The sequence below is a fragment of the Sinocyclocheilus grahami genome, unplaced genomic scaffold (genome assembly GCF_001515645.1).
Source record: "Sinocyclocheilus grahami isolate Dianchi unplaced genomic scaffold, SAMN03320097.WGS_v1.1 scaffold64.1, whole genome shotgun sequence".
NCBI lineage: Eukaryota > Metazoa > Chordata > Actinopteri > Cypriniformes > Cyprinidae > Sinocyclocheilus > Sinocyclocheilus grahami.
This window is the reverse complement of record NW_015505243.1, coordinates 1,730,105-1,745,796: the sequence shown is the minus strand read 5'-3', so window position 1 is coordinate 1,745,796 and position 15,692 is coordinate 1,730,105. Positions and strand designations below refer to the sequence as shown.

The window sequence follows — 15,692 nt, the reverse complement described above, 5'->3', positions numbered from 1 at the left end:
GCCAAAAAAAGCAAAAAAAAAGCATGTGGTTCCTGCTGCATCCAGCACGAGATAAATTATGTGAACTGAACCAAGACCAGAACCACATTACATCACTAATACATAATTCTGACAGGTCATCAGTCTGAGGAGAAAAAAATAATAATAATAAAATAAGAGGCCCAATCCCATCACGCAGCCTGACAGCTTCAATGAAGTGATAAGTTGAGTGGTTTCTGTCACAGACATTAGCGCTTAGCGAGGCTGCTGTGAGGTCTCTTGGGTCTTGCATTGTTCAAGTATGACGCTTTTCCCACAAGACACTTACATAAGCCAACAGCAGATGGTGAGTGTGGACTCTAGAGAGGGATGCTGACACCCTGGGACAACAAGTTTAGTCCTCTTGTAAAGGAACAGATTAATGCTACTCCCCAAGTGGAAAGATTATGAACAGCCCATCACATCTGTTAATGATAAATGATTAAACAAGCAAAGAACATTTAACAAACGCACTGTGGTTGTACCATGGTACAGTGACTGAAACTCATTTGAAAACGAATTAATCTGTAAATATTGTTTTGGATTATACAGATTTTATTTCCTATAGTTGATTGAAAAAACATGCAATTCTATATCTTCCCTAATGTGCACTTTGAAAGCTATAACCGTACGTTCACACCGCCACAGGCGAGAGCGTCAAAGTGGCCGGAAGTCATTCATTTTCAATGTGAGCCGGCGGCAAACAGCGGCGAGGCGCGTCTTGGACGGTGTGGGCGTCGAGGAGAGTTGAAGTCAGGTCAGCTTTATGGTAATGAGCTATGACGCGGTTCGGCGGCAACCAATCGGAGTGTAGAAGTCCTCCGCTTGAGAGGATTCCAGAGAACGCAGTCCTGTAAACTTTGGTTCCGACCACATTAGTTCCCAAGCATTTTCACGCTAGAACGCTTGTTTTTCAGCGGGAATGCAATTCATTTGACCAATTACATTTAGGCTACACTTCAAACAGGACCGTTTGTAATGTAGGCTGCGCACAATTTAATGTTAATTTTAATTAAAGACCAAGGCTAGTAAACGTCTCCTATAAACTGCATGTTGAAATTAGGCTAGCACTTAACCATGAACACAAAAAACACCACACAAATGGTTTTTATTGGTTTATTTCGTTAGCAAACATGTAACTATAATTGTTAAGTTCTTTCCATCGATCAATTTCTTACTTTCACATTTAAAATATTTCATGAGGTTAACCTATACCCTACTTGTGGTCAGTCTGCACAAGATCAACATGCTTGTTTCTTTTGCGGCTCCTTTAAATACAAGACAAGCATTTGATCTACGTCAGAGCGTCAGAGTGTCCACAAATCTTTCGTTGTTGGCACGGCGGCCAGAGCGAATTTTGACGCTCTCGCCGGCTGTGGTGTGAACGCACGGTAAGAATGTTTAAATGTACTATATATTCTGTGCAAAAAATATAACTGTTAGTGTCAGCGCTGCAGTGCAGTGCACTGTGCACATGTTAGGACATAAGTGCTGCTCGCCCACAGGGACCCATGTTTAAGTTTGACCTCAGTCCCAGTCCTATTCACCTTCTCTCACCCTATTTTCCTATTTTGTCTACACTCCACTTTCCTTAAAATATAAGGCAAATAGACTGAAAGGTACGGTGGCCGAGAGAGCTCAACGCGCTGCAACTTCAGAAAACACATGCAAATAGAAAAAGCACCAGCAAATTAAGAAAACATCTTCATCAGTTTGACAGCACATGTGCTGCAAATACTCGCAACACAATCAAATACAAAAACACGCTGCAAATGCTCACAACACAAACAAATAAACACACTGCAAATACTCACAACACAACCAAATAAAGAAACGCGCTGCAAATGCTCACAACACAAACAAATAAAGAAACGTGTTGCAAATATTCACAACACAAACAAATAAAGAAACGTGTTGCAAATATTCACAACACAAACAAATAAAGAAACGTGTTGCAAATATTCACAACACAAACAAATAAAGAAACGTGCTGCGAATACTCACAACACAACCAAATACAGAAACACAAGTAGAGACCACAACAGGAGGACCCCAACAATGCCAAAATTACCCCAACAAAACATAAATAAATGTTTGTATTTATTACCATTTGTATAACCACAGTTGTACAAATACCATGGTTAAACTATGCTTAGTGTAGTAAATCCATGGTTAATTTGTGGTCACCATGGTTTAACTATAGTAACCATTTTTTTGTTTTTATATATTTTTTACATAATAAATGTATTTATTAATTAATTAATTTTAATAGTAAAACCATATGGTTAATTTTTGTAAGGGAAGTTGTAAAGTAAGTTAGCCAGCTTACATGCTTTCACAGTTACAGTAATTGTGTATTTCGTCAGCTTATTTAGGCTAATAATTTCAACAACAAAAAAGAAGAAACAAAGGAATCGTATGATCAGGATGTTAAAATAAATAAAAATCTCACCTTTCAAAGCAAACATTGATAAATATGTCCCAGCCATGTTCGTCACTTTGCGATTCTCTTAAACATTTCCAATGTGGTCTGTGCCTATTAGCAGCGCATTTCTTTATTTGTTTGTCTTGTGAGCATTTGCAGCGCATTTCTGGTTTTGCAGCGCGTTTCTTTATTTGTTTGTGTTGTGAGCATTTGCAGCGCATCTCTTTATTTGTTTGTGTTGTGAGCATTTGCAGCGCATTTCTGGTTTTGCAGCGCGTTTCTTTATTTGTTTGTGTTGTGAGCATTTGCAGCGCATCTCTTTATTTGTTTGTGTTGTGAGCATTTGCAGCGCATTTCTGGTTTTGTAGCACATTTCTTTATTTGTTTGTGTTGTGAGCATTTGCAGCGCATTTCTGTTTTTGCAGCATATTTCTTTATTTGTTTGTGTTGTGAATATTTGCAGCGCGTTTCTGTTTTTTGCAGTGCGTTTCTTTATTTGGTTGTGTTGTGAATATTTGCAGTGCGTTTCTTTATTTGGTTGTGTTGTGAGCATTTGCAGCACGTGTGTTGTCAAATTTATGAAGATGTTTTCTTCATTTTGCAGGTGTTTTTTCTATTCGCATGTGTTCTTCCCCCCCATTTGCAGCGCGTTGAGCAGTCGTGGCCTAATGGTTAGAGAGTCGGACTTGTAACCCGAAGGTTGTGGGCTCGAGTCTCAGGGCCGGCAGGGATTGTAGTTGGGGGGAGTGAATAACCAGCGCTCTCTTCCACCCTCAATACCACGACTGAGGTGAGACCCTTGAGCAAGACACCGAACCCCCAACTTCTCCCCGGGCGCCACAGCAATATGGCTGCCCACTGCTCCAGGTGTGTGTTCACTACTTTGTCCTTGGATGGGTTAAATGCAGAGCACAAATTCCGAGAATGGGTCACCATATGTCACTTACACCATACGTCACTTCACTTCATTTCACTTCCGCTAACTGTTGTACATGTGTTCTCGAGAGAGTGGCATTCCAGTGGATGATGTAGGTGTAACATTCAATTAATTTGTCTCAACAGTTTTATTAATTTCTTTGAATTTCAATTCATTTTAATTCTACTTCCCAAATTTTTATCAAATTCAAATGTCAATTCTGCATTCTGTTGGCGATCAAATAAAATTTCTTCTTATTTTCTACATATTTTTACAAATTCAAAACATTCAGTCAACTGCTTCTGCCAAGATCACCTCGTTTACGAGCAGTTTCTGTAATTTCTTACACTGTGCTACTGTATCCTGCTTTCTCCCAGGTTGTATTAAATAATAACTTAGAGGGTGCATCAAATATTTAACACAGCATCCAAATGGAACAAAGCAGACATCTTAATTCAGCAGCTCCTGCTTCAAACGCGGCCCTGTCAAGGTCAAAGGAGAGGAAGCGTAAAGTTGGATATTAAGTCCTGGTAATGTGAATTCCACTCGGCTGCCGCCACAGACTGACCAATCGAATCTTGCACTCACTGAAAGTCTCTAAAGAGACTTTGCTCGCTCCTTTGATCTGGACACATGCATTTCTTTCTGCACAGTAAGGCTAAAGTTGAGCATTTATCCAGCTATCTCCAGAGGCCAGTTGACCCAACCCAGAATAAAACATTAATACATCAGGTGATCTCTGTGCTGCACCTTCAGGAACACCCACAAATATATTCATTTATTCAATTCAGACATTCATTAACATGCACGCTGAAGCATGCAACCTGATGGAGTTATTTGCCTTTTCATTGCCCGGGATTTCCAAACCACAGAAGTGCATAATTATATTTGGAAAATATGATTATAGGGTTTATGCCATACTTCTTGTCCCTCTGTTTTTCATATTAACATATAAATGCAAACAGAAAGTACTGAGTTTGAAAACTGAACATTTTTTTGCTGTTCCAACATGACTGCTTCCAGATTTGATTTTCTTTGGAGACTATAGCATGGTCACATAGCCGGGTCTATGTAAAAGTAATTAGTTTTGAGGGTGAAATATCACTGATTAGGTTTTAAAGTTGCTGGATGGCGCCACAGACTTATTCTCCAGACACAGACTTGCTTTACATCACTATTCGCTCTCAAATCTCATTTGCATTTCCACATATTCAAACATGCCGGCTACAGTGATTTGACAAAATCAAACAGGTTTTAGAACAACATGATGGTGAAAAATAATTCATATAATTCTTTTGTTTGTTTGTTTGTTTGTTTTGTTAGTTTAACAAAGAAATGCAATTGACATGCAAAAAAAATTTACTTTTACGAAGAAAAAAATCCTCGAGCAAAAAATAAAAATAAATAAATAATACATTCCTCAAGCAAAACTCATGATGGGGGATGTACCTGTGTTGCATAGCATGTTTGTGAATTTGGGGTTGGAGCTATAAAGCTATTTCAAGCTATTATTTGAGCTATTTAAAATATCAACAGCATTTCTCAAAAATTGCTTACTGCACATTTAACGTCAATCAGTTTAAATGCATCCATGATCCATGTACATCAGGGGTGTCTAATCCTGCTCCTGGAGGGCCACTGTCCTGCAAAGTTTAGCTCCAACCCCATTAAACACACATGAAGCCGCTAATCAAGGTTACTAGAAAACTCCAGGCAGGTGTATAGAGTCAAGTTGGAGCTAGACTCTGCAGGACACCGGCCCTCCAGGACCCAGTTTGGATACCCCTGCTGTACATCTAAACTAGTGAGTGGCACTTGCCTAAACAAAACTACTAAGAGATCTACAGGACTTTTTCACCTATATTATCACACGCCAAGGGGAATATCATAAAATTGAATCACTTAGAAACAATACCACACCATACTTCAACAAATCACACAATTTAAACCAACACACATGAAAGTTGTGCGACAAAGGTTAAATATTTTGTTCAAATCAACTCTTAACTATGTGCAATAGCAACTACTACTAGATCACTACTAATAAGCACATTATAGATGGCTTCAAGATGTAATAGCCTGCATCACTGCATATACTGTATACACATAGATTGAAAAAATAATAGATAAAACGTCTGAACTCTTAACGTTAATGATAACCATCTGTTTGGGAGCTGCTCTTCATGAAGTGGGCAAATCTAATAATATAATGCAGATTATATATTTATCTTTCTATAACAGGTGGAAGTGATCATATTATAGCCACAGTTCAATATGTACACAATTTTACATCAAATATAGCAAAAACTCTGCTCAGATACGGTTATCACCATCTTCCTATGATCAACATCCGTGCAGTTGTATGGAGTGCGCATGTCATTTGATGAAAAACTGCTGAAACCTGATAGCGGGTAATATACATGTGTGTGCGATGATCATGTAAGCAGGATGACGTATTGCTTGGGAGTGTTAATACGCAGCTCCTGACATTTTCACGATAAGCTCAGATATTATGAGTAATATGGTGCTATTTCCTACATTTCCACGGAAAGACTGTCATTAACACTAATGTGAATGTGATAGCTAAACCTGTCCACTATTGTTACAGACCATCATCATTCGCCCCCTACCCAAGAGCAACAGAAATGCGGTTGCAGCAAATACAAACACAACAATGCTGTACATCAACGTATACTGGCTCCAACTAAAAATAGTATGTGAAACCATATGCAGTATGCAACAATACACAATACAAATATGAGTTTGGGGCACAACCCCCAAGTCACTATGATACATAGTGCAACTGTGACTAACAACTTTTTTTAGCAGCTTTGGTTTTCCATTACACTTTCTCCACAGGGATTTCGAAAAACTCCTTAATAAAGAATAAAAAGTCATTAATCAAACCAAAGGAGTGACTCGTAACATTACAAACTTTGATTTGAAGCCAAAATTTCTAATTAAGAAAATAAATAACTGCAATTAAAATTATTTTGTTTGATTTCAGTCATTTAGATAGATAGATTTTGCAATAAATACAATATATATCATTTTATTATATTGCTATATAATAATGTTGTATTGTACTGTATTTTTATTGTATTATATGATTCATAGATAGAATATAGGTCGCACATTAGAAGCCTTCACCTGGAATTTGGCAATTAAATAAAAAAATGTAAATAAAAATGTATGCCGAATTGAAGTTACACTGACTGATGGCTTCAACAGAAGTGTATTATATGAATTTATAATCAAATTAATGGAGATTTTACTTCCTGATCCTCACTGGCTCAACCAATGGCATTAGTGTTCAGGGAAATCTATTTGAAAACAAATCAAATGAATAGATATTGCTGTCAGAGTGCATTGCATTGTGGGATATGGTATTTCACTGTTTGCTATGGGTATATACTGCGCTTTTTTCCAAATGTAGCAGCTCATTCAGGTGTTCCATGCATACAGAAAACTGGCATACTTTGTGCAGTATACTTACAACATACTGAAAAAATAGTAGTATGGTATGATATTATGACATTGGCAACACAGCCTACATGTGCTATAATCTGCATCACAATACTGTGCAACATCTGAATTATTCTCATTGCATCTGTGTGGGTGTTTCTACCCAACAACAACATGGAAAAAAATAAACCATATTGAGATATTTTGCAAAACAACCAAACGCTTCAGGAAAAAGTTGGAGAAACACACACACATATACATAAAATGACTATGCTTCATGTATCCTCCTCATCCTCTGCTCTGGACCGCAGTGATACAGCGTTCCACTCTTCATCCATCACTCTGAGGGATTAAACTGTATCAATGAACAAGAGAAAACTGGACTGCTTCCCTAAAGCCTGACAGCAAACCAATGGCCAGAGATGTGGCTGAATACTATTGTGTTGAAACAGCACATAACTCATTCACAGCTCAGTTTATGAGCAAATGACTCACTACAGAGAACTGTAAGAGAAGTTTCATGGCATAACTGGAGGAATCAAAGGTACGTATACTGGTTTTGTAGCCAGGGGTGATTTAAGTTTCACTAACCTTGAAAATTTGCATTTTTTAACATATAGGCAGGTAGGTCTTACACTAAATGGAAGCGAGAAGAAAACAACTCACACTGTTTCAAGAACCCTTATTGTTATTTTATACATAAAAATAATAGAAATAAATATTAATTATTTGTTTTATTTATTTGCTAATTAGTATTAATAATAATAATATTATATATACTGTATATATATATATATATATATATATATATATATAACATTTTGCTTAAAATATAAAACAATAATAATGCTTTTGGTGAGACAAGACACCTTAATTTTAAAAAAACTGCTGCAATACTAAACCTGAATGCTGGTAAGCAAATCAATGTTTGATTTAATCAATCTTAAAAAAAATTGCTATAACTCTAAGACATAACCCTGTTCATTCTTCACTGCAAAAGTTTCGTTTGAACTTATATATAAGCACACTGTCAGCATCATAAATGAGCAATGAAGCACTAAGTGGTTTGGATCACATGGGAATTTTCCAGAAAGTTCTTAATGGACCTTTCTACTCCTTCCTTAGCTTTTTAAATACTACCATGGAACCTGTTTCACTGCAGTCCAAACAAATGACAGTCGTAGAAAACCTCTCTGTGTAGAGAAGACCAATCTGTCGCATATTCAAAACATCACGAGCAAGCGGCAACCTTCTGGTCTCTCTCGTGAAACCAACACGGAAGTGATTAAAACTGCAATTCATCGACTGGCCGCTAGAGGCTGGCTCCAAAAGGGAGTCAGTCCCATAGACTCCCCATGTTAAAATGCCAAACTTTACAGCAGAAAAAAATATGTTTACAGCCTGGTACAAAAACTGGTTTTGGTCTATATAGCTAATTTTGCCCTTCATGACAACTGTGAGGGCGGTGAATTTTTTTATAACTCATCTGTTTAAATTATATTAAGCCTTAAAGTTCTGCATAATTAAGGGCGTGACCACTTGAGTGACAGGTGGATTGCCGCTGCTGTCACCACAGTCAAGCTAGGTGGGCGTGGTTTCAGCAACCAGCTCCCGCCTCTTTGCCCATTTTCGATTATCCAGGAGTGACGCGCTACCAAGATGGCGACGGCTGGCTCCACCAACTTTGAGCTTCAAAAACGCTCTTCAGAAACCTACGGGTGACATCACGGACACTACGTCCATGTTTTTATACAGTCTATGACCACGAGCTGCAGATAAAAAGGGAATAGACTTACCCAAGTGTTGTCATGGTGACTATGGTGTACCAGAAGGAGGCTGGGATGCTGGTGAAGTTGGTTCCCTTGGTGCCTTTCTCGGCGTAGAACATGACGGTGGCAAATATGATGATGGCCATGGTGAGGGAAAACAGGAGGAAGCCCAACTCGGAAGCACAGCTCTTCAGAGTATAACCCAGGATTCGCAGGCCCTGAGAGTGACGCGAGAACTTGAAGATCCGGAAGACGCGGAACACCCTCAGCGTGACGAACGCGCCGCTCACGTCCTCATTCTCAGGCATGACCAGGCCGATGTAGTAGGGCATGATGGCAACGACGTCGATTACACTCATGACCGAGCGCATGAACTTGCAGCGGCTAGGCGCGGCGAAAAGCCTCATGACGTATTCGAATGTGAAGATGAGGACGCAGGCCGTGTCCATGCAGAAAAATGGCAGCGAGTATTTCTCGCCGCATGGCAAGTCTTTCTTGCTGCCTTTAAGGGGTCGGCAGGGGACAGTTTCCACCACGTTTGCTATAACCGAGACGGCAATGAAGAAACCTGTGACATAGTAGAAAACGAGAGCCATGGTGCTCGTGTGGGGGTTTTCAAAGGCGCGCCACAAACGTTCCCGATGTGTGCTGTGCGGTGGCAAAGGGGTGTCCGTCGCCATCTCGGCCTCCGTGTCCTCGGCCAAACGTTCCTGGTTCTCTTTCTTGCGATCCCTGTACTCTTCCATGCAACAGTCACCGATAATGTCCGGCACGATGCCGTAAAACGCCAGCTCCTCGTCGAAGGCCTGAATGCACTCCTGCCTCGGGTAGTGAAGCTTGCCAGTGCGGTAGAAGTTCAAAATGTGCCGAAACATCTCCGGGTCCCTGTCGAAGAAATACTCCTGAGTGTCCTCGTTGTAGAAAAACTCCTTTTCCGAGCTGCCCAGCAGAGTGTCAGGATAGCGGTCCAGCGTGTTTTTCCATGTCTGGAAGCGGAGCCCGCTCACGTTTACGAACAGGATCTCGTCGTTGCGGCTTTTTTTGTCTACAGGCGGTTTGGGCATGATTTTCTTGGCCAGAGGAAGCCAGCCAACGGCCGCTGCCCTGGCAAATGGTAGCCATGTTGCCACTCCAGCAGCCATGTTTAATTTGGTGGCTAAACGTTGTTAACGAATCAAATACAGTGGGGGGGGGAATGCCAGTCAGTCCTGAGAAGCTTTTCTGAACCTTTTTGGACCAGAAAGAGTCTTTTCAACCTAATCATCCGAGCTGAGGATCTCAGACTAGTTCCTCGGTTTGTCTGCACATTTAATACGCTAGGAAGGAATCCTGTGAGGTAAATTGAAGTAGGCAAATGTTTTCATTATCTGCTACAAAAACGTGGGGCTGTCAAAGTGTCAAAGCCATTTGAATCTCAGGATCTCCATATATCAAAAAGGATTCTGAAATGACCCATTAAAATTCATCAGCTCAAGTCTTTTGTTTGCAGAATGTGGCTGTTCAAAGAATCAGTTCAGCCATTTAAAGGGTTAACCCTCTTGGCCATTTCTTGCAGGCTCTGCCGGAGAATACTGATTTGTTGCTGTGCTGTGCCGTTTCAAATTTTTATTAGTCTGTGATTAGGCTTTTCTGAAGTTAGCATGAAGACTATTTCTCCTCTACTGCATCCATTCTTTCGTTTGAAGGCCTTCTCCCTCCTTTTTTTTGCAATTTCAAGGCTCTTGCCTTTATTTTTCTTTCCTTTCTTCAAGCTTCAAGTGGCTACTCAATCTCACAAGAGGCTGAGAAGATTTTCAAATGGAGATCTCAGAACCACAGCTACCTGGACCCCATGCATGGAGTCCACCTTCATCCACCTGTCATGAAACAACACAACAAATCCTTAGATGACATCTGAAAGCAACATGGGATACAGTAGCTACTTTCACCAGCGTGTTTTACGTCAGAGACTGTTCAAATAAACAAGCTTCACAGTCTGTTTATGAGAGCTCTCGCACGCTAAAGTCATTCACACTTTGCACTACACAGAAAACATGTGCCATTACATTTTACATATATAAAATAGTATAATATAATACAGAGAAATACATTCATAAATTGCATATAAATATGTATCTATTTATGCTACATTATAAATAATAAAAATACTTTGCTCAGAGAATTATAATTTTTTTAATGCAATCAGGCTACTATTTTGTGATTCTCGTGTGTGTGTGTGTGTGTGTGTGTGTGTGTGTGTGTGTGTGTGTTCAGGTTCACAACAATCAATATGCAACGTATAAAGTAAATCAATAATGTGTTTCCCCACTTCTAACTTCCTGTTGCATCTAAATGTATCGGTATGAAGAACCTCCCTAATCCAGAATCAGATTTAAAACCTACACAAACTTTTTAGGGTATCATCACATAACCACACGGCTGCCCTTAAGGGTCTTGTTGGTGGACAGGTGACCCAGCCCAGTCCCAACATAATGCATACAACATGCTCCCACAATCAAAAATCGATACTGCATTACTCTACACCTCCTGCACCATGCGCAAGAACATGCACGTAGAAGATGAACAGTAAATGATGGGTTTACTTTAGCACTAACGCAGCTCTACAGCACAACACATTAACCAACTTATTCTTTCTTTTTTGACTCAAACATGTCAGACAGGCGTGCAAACGCAAATGTAGGTGCTCCTAAATTTGCACGTCCCTAAAGTGACTCCCAAAATCAATGAGAGCTGTAAATAAGACGACATAAAAAAGTCAAGCAAGTTGCCAGCAGCAACGATAAGTAATGATTTATGTTTAAAGACTTGTTACCTCTGAGACAGATGAGAGGAGGAAGAGTTCAATGTGACAGAAAGCTGATGAAAGAAAGAAAAAGGTAAGAAACGACAATCTCTCTGCAGCAGTCCTGGCATCTCGCATGCAGCTTGTGAAGGAGCGACCGTAACGCCTAGTCCTCCTTGCCTCTCTCTCCTCTCCTCCACATCTCCTTGCATTCGTGCGCTGCCTCTCTCTCTCTTTCACTCTCTCTCATTTGCTTGCTCAACCTCCCCACCCTCTTTCTCTCTCTCACTCTCTCTCTCTACACTTATACACATCCATTTAAAGCTTAATATCTCTTGCAAATGCATCCTGCCCCACAATGGGTCATAGAGAACGCGGCAATAGCTCAGGTTTCACACAACCTGACAATACTAGATCACACAATCTACTTGTGCCCTTTGTTGCAGCTTACTGCATTCAGACACATTGCATCCTCTCCTCTTTCAACAGATCGTTTCATGTTGCTCCACCTCTCTCAGCAGTGGGAGTAGCATTAGAATTTCATTCTTATTTCAGTTTCCTCAACTACTTCCGAGCACAATGGGGTGCCATCACACTTCTGAAAGAAGCCTGTACATTGGTGGAGAATGTATTAAAATCATTGAAGAAGGTGAGAAAGCTCTGGGAGATGCTTTGTGAGGTTTACATTAATGATACATAGCACAACATTGTCCGATTTCATTTCCGCAACATTGTGTATGTCTTGTTTGGTATCATAAAATTGTGTTATATACAGTAGATTATCAGTCAAAAGTGTGGACACACTTGACTGAATTTATGTTACATCTTTTGAACACAATAAAACAGTGGTTCTCAACCATGAGGCCTGGGCTCACTAGGGGGCCTCAATAAACATCAAAGGGGCCTCAAGATGAATGAAAATAATAAAAAAAATAGCTAACATAACTAAAAATCAAGATCTTAAAGGGGTCAAATGATGCGATTTCAAGTTTTCCTTTCTCTTTGGAGTGTTACAAGCTGATTGTGCATAGATGAGATCCCTGAAGTTGCAAAGACTAAAGTCTCAAACCCAAAGAGATATTCTTTATAAAAGTTAAGACTCTGCCACGCCCCCCTAAAACGGCTCGTTCTAACACGCCCCCACATATCTACCTCACTATGTGGAAATATTTGCATAATGCAGCCCAAATGTTCACGCAAAGAAAGAAGGCGTGGTTTCAGTAACCGCAGTTAGTGTTGAAGCAGCATGTCAGGGAGACGCTGTGTGTTTCTAGGCGAAAGCAAAAGCACTTTATTTGGCCTTCCAGAAGTAGATGCATTTAGGAATCTTTAAGATGACTTACAACAGAACAGCAATGCATTTTATGGATGACTGTTTCGTGAACCTAGGAGAGGAGGTAATTCTGACTTTGCTATGACAATCTGGCGCTTCTGAATCAGCTACTGTTTTGTTATTAGTTTAAGTATTTGCTATTGACTGTTCAAATGTGGAGTATTGCGCATCGTGTGTGTGTGTGCGAGCGAGCGAGAGAGAGAGCAAGAGAGAGCGCGAGAGAGAGAGAGAGAGCACGAGAGAGAGAGAGAGACACATCACAGTAGAGTCAGCTGTCTTAACCGTGTCTTGTGTACTGCAAACACATATTCATCACTGTGTCTGTCACGAGACTCTGTTGCCCTTTCGGGCTCTGTCTTTACATTTATTTTGAAAGATGAAGCTCACGATTATGGTAAAGGCCGTTACATTTCCGACGAGTGCTTGCGGTGTTCGGCCAATCACAATGCACTGGGTCAGCTGGCCAATCAGAGCAGACTGTGCTTGTCGGAAGGAGGGACTTTGTAGAAAACGAAGCGTTTGAGAGAGACGGGGCATAGAGGACCTACAATAATGTACAGTATTTGAAAAATAATGTGTTTTTTGAACATTAAAGCATGTCAACATATTCTGTTACACCAAATACACAAAATAATGATCTTTAAAAAAGCATCATATGACCCCTTTAAATCACTCTGCAACAGGGTTCCCACAATCTTGGAAAAACTGCATATATGAGGTAACCTAGTTTTTAAAGTATTATTTTTAGACCTGAAAAAATCCAGTTAAAACAATCTTAAAACTTCAGGGGCATTTTTATAATTAATATACATTTTAATTAATTAATTTGTGTTTATTTACACACACACACACACACACACACACACATATATATATATATAAGACATACACACACATACATTCTTCCATTTGTGTAATTTGATAGTTTTAATGACTTAATATTGTTCTAAAATGTGGAAATATTAATATTAACGAATGAGTAGGTGTTTCCAAACCTTTCGTTGGTAGTATATAATCATCTATCAGCCATCATGATCTCTAGATATCAGTATCGGCATAATCCATTGAAAACCCATATCGGCCAACCACTAGTTTACATTCTGTTCTTTAGTCTACATACTGTATTATTCATGAGGACAAAGGCTGAATTCAGCAGCCTGACACTCATTCATGTAGCATTTATAACAACTGCACTTTCCATTCCTGTCTTGTGGATGCAACACACATTGGGGTCTCCAATTGCTTGTTGTACTCCACCTAAAATAGAGGGATTTACATTGGTATTAATATTTATATCTGTTTACCCTGTGGAATTAACCATTTAATAGTATACTGTACACACATGCACGTAAACATTGTCTGGTTTCAATTATAGAGCAGGCATTAAATTTCTCAGCGAAGTGTCACGTTAGGAACAGATTGACAGGATGTGCAATTCCATTTGTAGCCACTAGTGGCGCAAAAATTACACACATCACCACCATGATACATTTATAGACATGGCATGTCAATCCTTGATTCTGTGGAAATATTGCAATTTCGATATACAGGTTGATAAAAACAGGCAGTCTCACTCACATAAGAGGAACTCCAGCACACTGGAATAGAGTGAAGTAAGCCAAGATGATGGCGGAATTGATTCCTGGATGCTCAAATCAATGGTGTTACAGCCGGAGTCTTCAAAGGAATCCTGGGAGCAAAACAGGTCAGCAATGCAAGAGGTTAGTTTAAAAATAAAGAGAACAAAGCTGTGTTAGTGTTATTGTGCATCTAGTTGCATGCGGTCTTATTAAGAGTAACAAATAACTGCAAAATATGCTGTAATTTATTTTAATTTAGATATTTAGTTGCACATTGTGCCTCATCAGAATGAGATGTTTACAGACTAACTGATGAAATTATGCTTCACGTTGGGACACATCGAGAACAGAAGAGCAGTAGTGCATGGAGTACACGAGCAGATCAGTACAAAAACATCAATAATTGGCGGAATTGATTCCTGGATGCTCAAATCAATGGTGTTACAGCCGGAGTCTTCAAAGGAATCCTGGGAGCAAAACAGGTCAGCAATGCAAGAGGTTAGTTTAAAAATAAAGAGAACAAAGCTGTGTTAGTGTTATTGTGCATCTAGTTGCATGCGGTCTTATTAAGAGTAACAAATAACTGCAAAATATGCTGTAATTTATTTTAATTTAGATATTTAGTTGCACATTGTGCCTCATCAGAATGAGATGTTTACAGACTAACTGATGAAATTATGCTTCACGTTGGGACACATCGAGAACAGAAGAGCAGTAGTGCATGAGCAGATCAGTACAAAAACATCAATAATTCACTGATTTTACAAAGATCCTCTGTGTTATGAAAGCAATGAGGTCGAAACCCAGAAGAAAGGTGAAAAACAAAAGAAAAGAAAATGAAATGAACAGGACATCAGGGTTGTTTGTATTTTGACGAGCAGATTTTAATTTCCAATTCCTCGAGTTTCCCCTTCCTGTCAGTCTCATGGGACATCTCTGAAACGGTCAAAAGTTTGCAGTAACTAAAGGAAACAGACTGCTCATGCGTTCACTGCACTGTATTGCTGCCTTCAACACGCTGTCATGTTAATGAATGACAATTTTATATTAATTGGGCTTGCTTTGTACATTTTTCTAAGTCTAATTACCCAATTTCACTGTGTTTACAGTCACGGTGACAGATTCTCAAAGTTTGTTGGACAAATAGTTCACCCAAAAATGAAACTCTGTCATCAAATATTCACCATCATGTCGTCCCAAACCAGTATGACTTTCTGTCTTAGAACATTTCAGATAGAAATGCTTATTTAAGTAAAAAAAAAAAAAAGAGCCATCAAATATATCAATCCACGAGACTTTTATACAATGAGGTTATTTCCTTCTTTATAAAAGAAGCAACAAAAACACAACACTGAGTTACTTGCTCCACACACAGAGACATTAATTATTGTTGGAGAGGCTGGA

At 39.4% G+C, this 15,692-nt stretch overlaps 1 protein-coding gene across 1 annotated transcript in view; it reads right to left on the bottom strand.

The window, feature by feature from the left end:
• LOC107584898 (potassium voltage-gated channel subfamily D member 1-like) overlaps window positions 1–10,411 on the bottom strand; it is a 76,735-nt gene extending 66,324 nt beyond the window's left edge. The window contains exon 1 of the mRNA XM_016271668.1: window positions 8,621–10,411. Coding sequence (XP_016127154.1) covers window positions 8,621–9,735 — 1,115 coding nt within the window. The 5' untranslated portion in view covers window positions 9,736–10,411. The remainder of the gene's footprint in view (window positions 1–8,620) is intronic.
• Window positions 10,412–15,692: the final 5,281 nt, after the last annotated feature.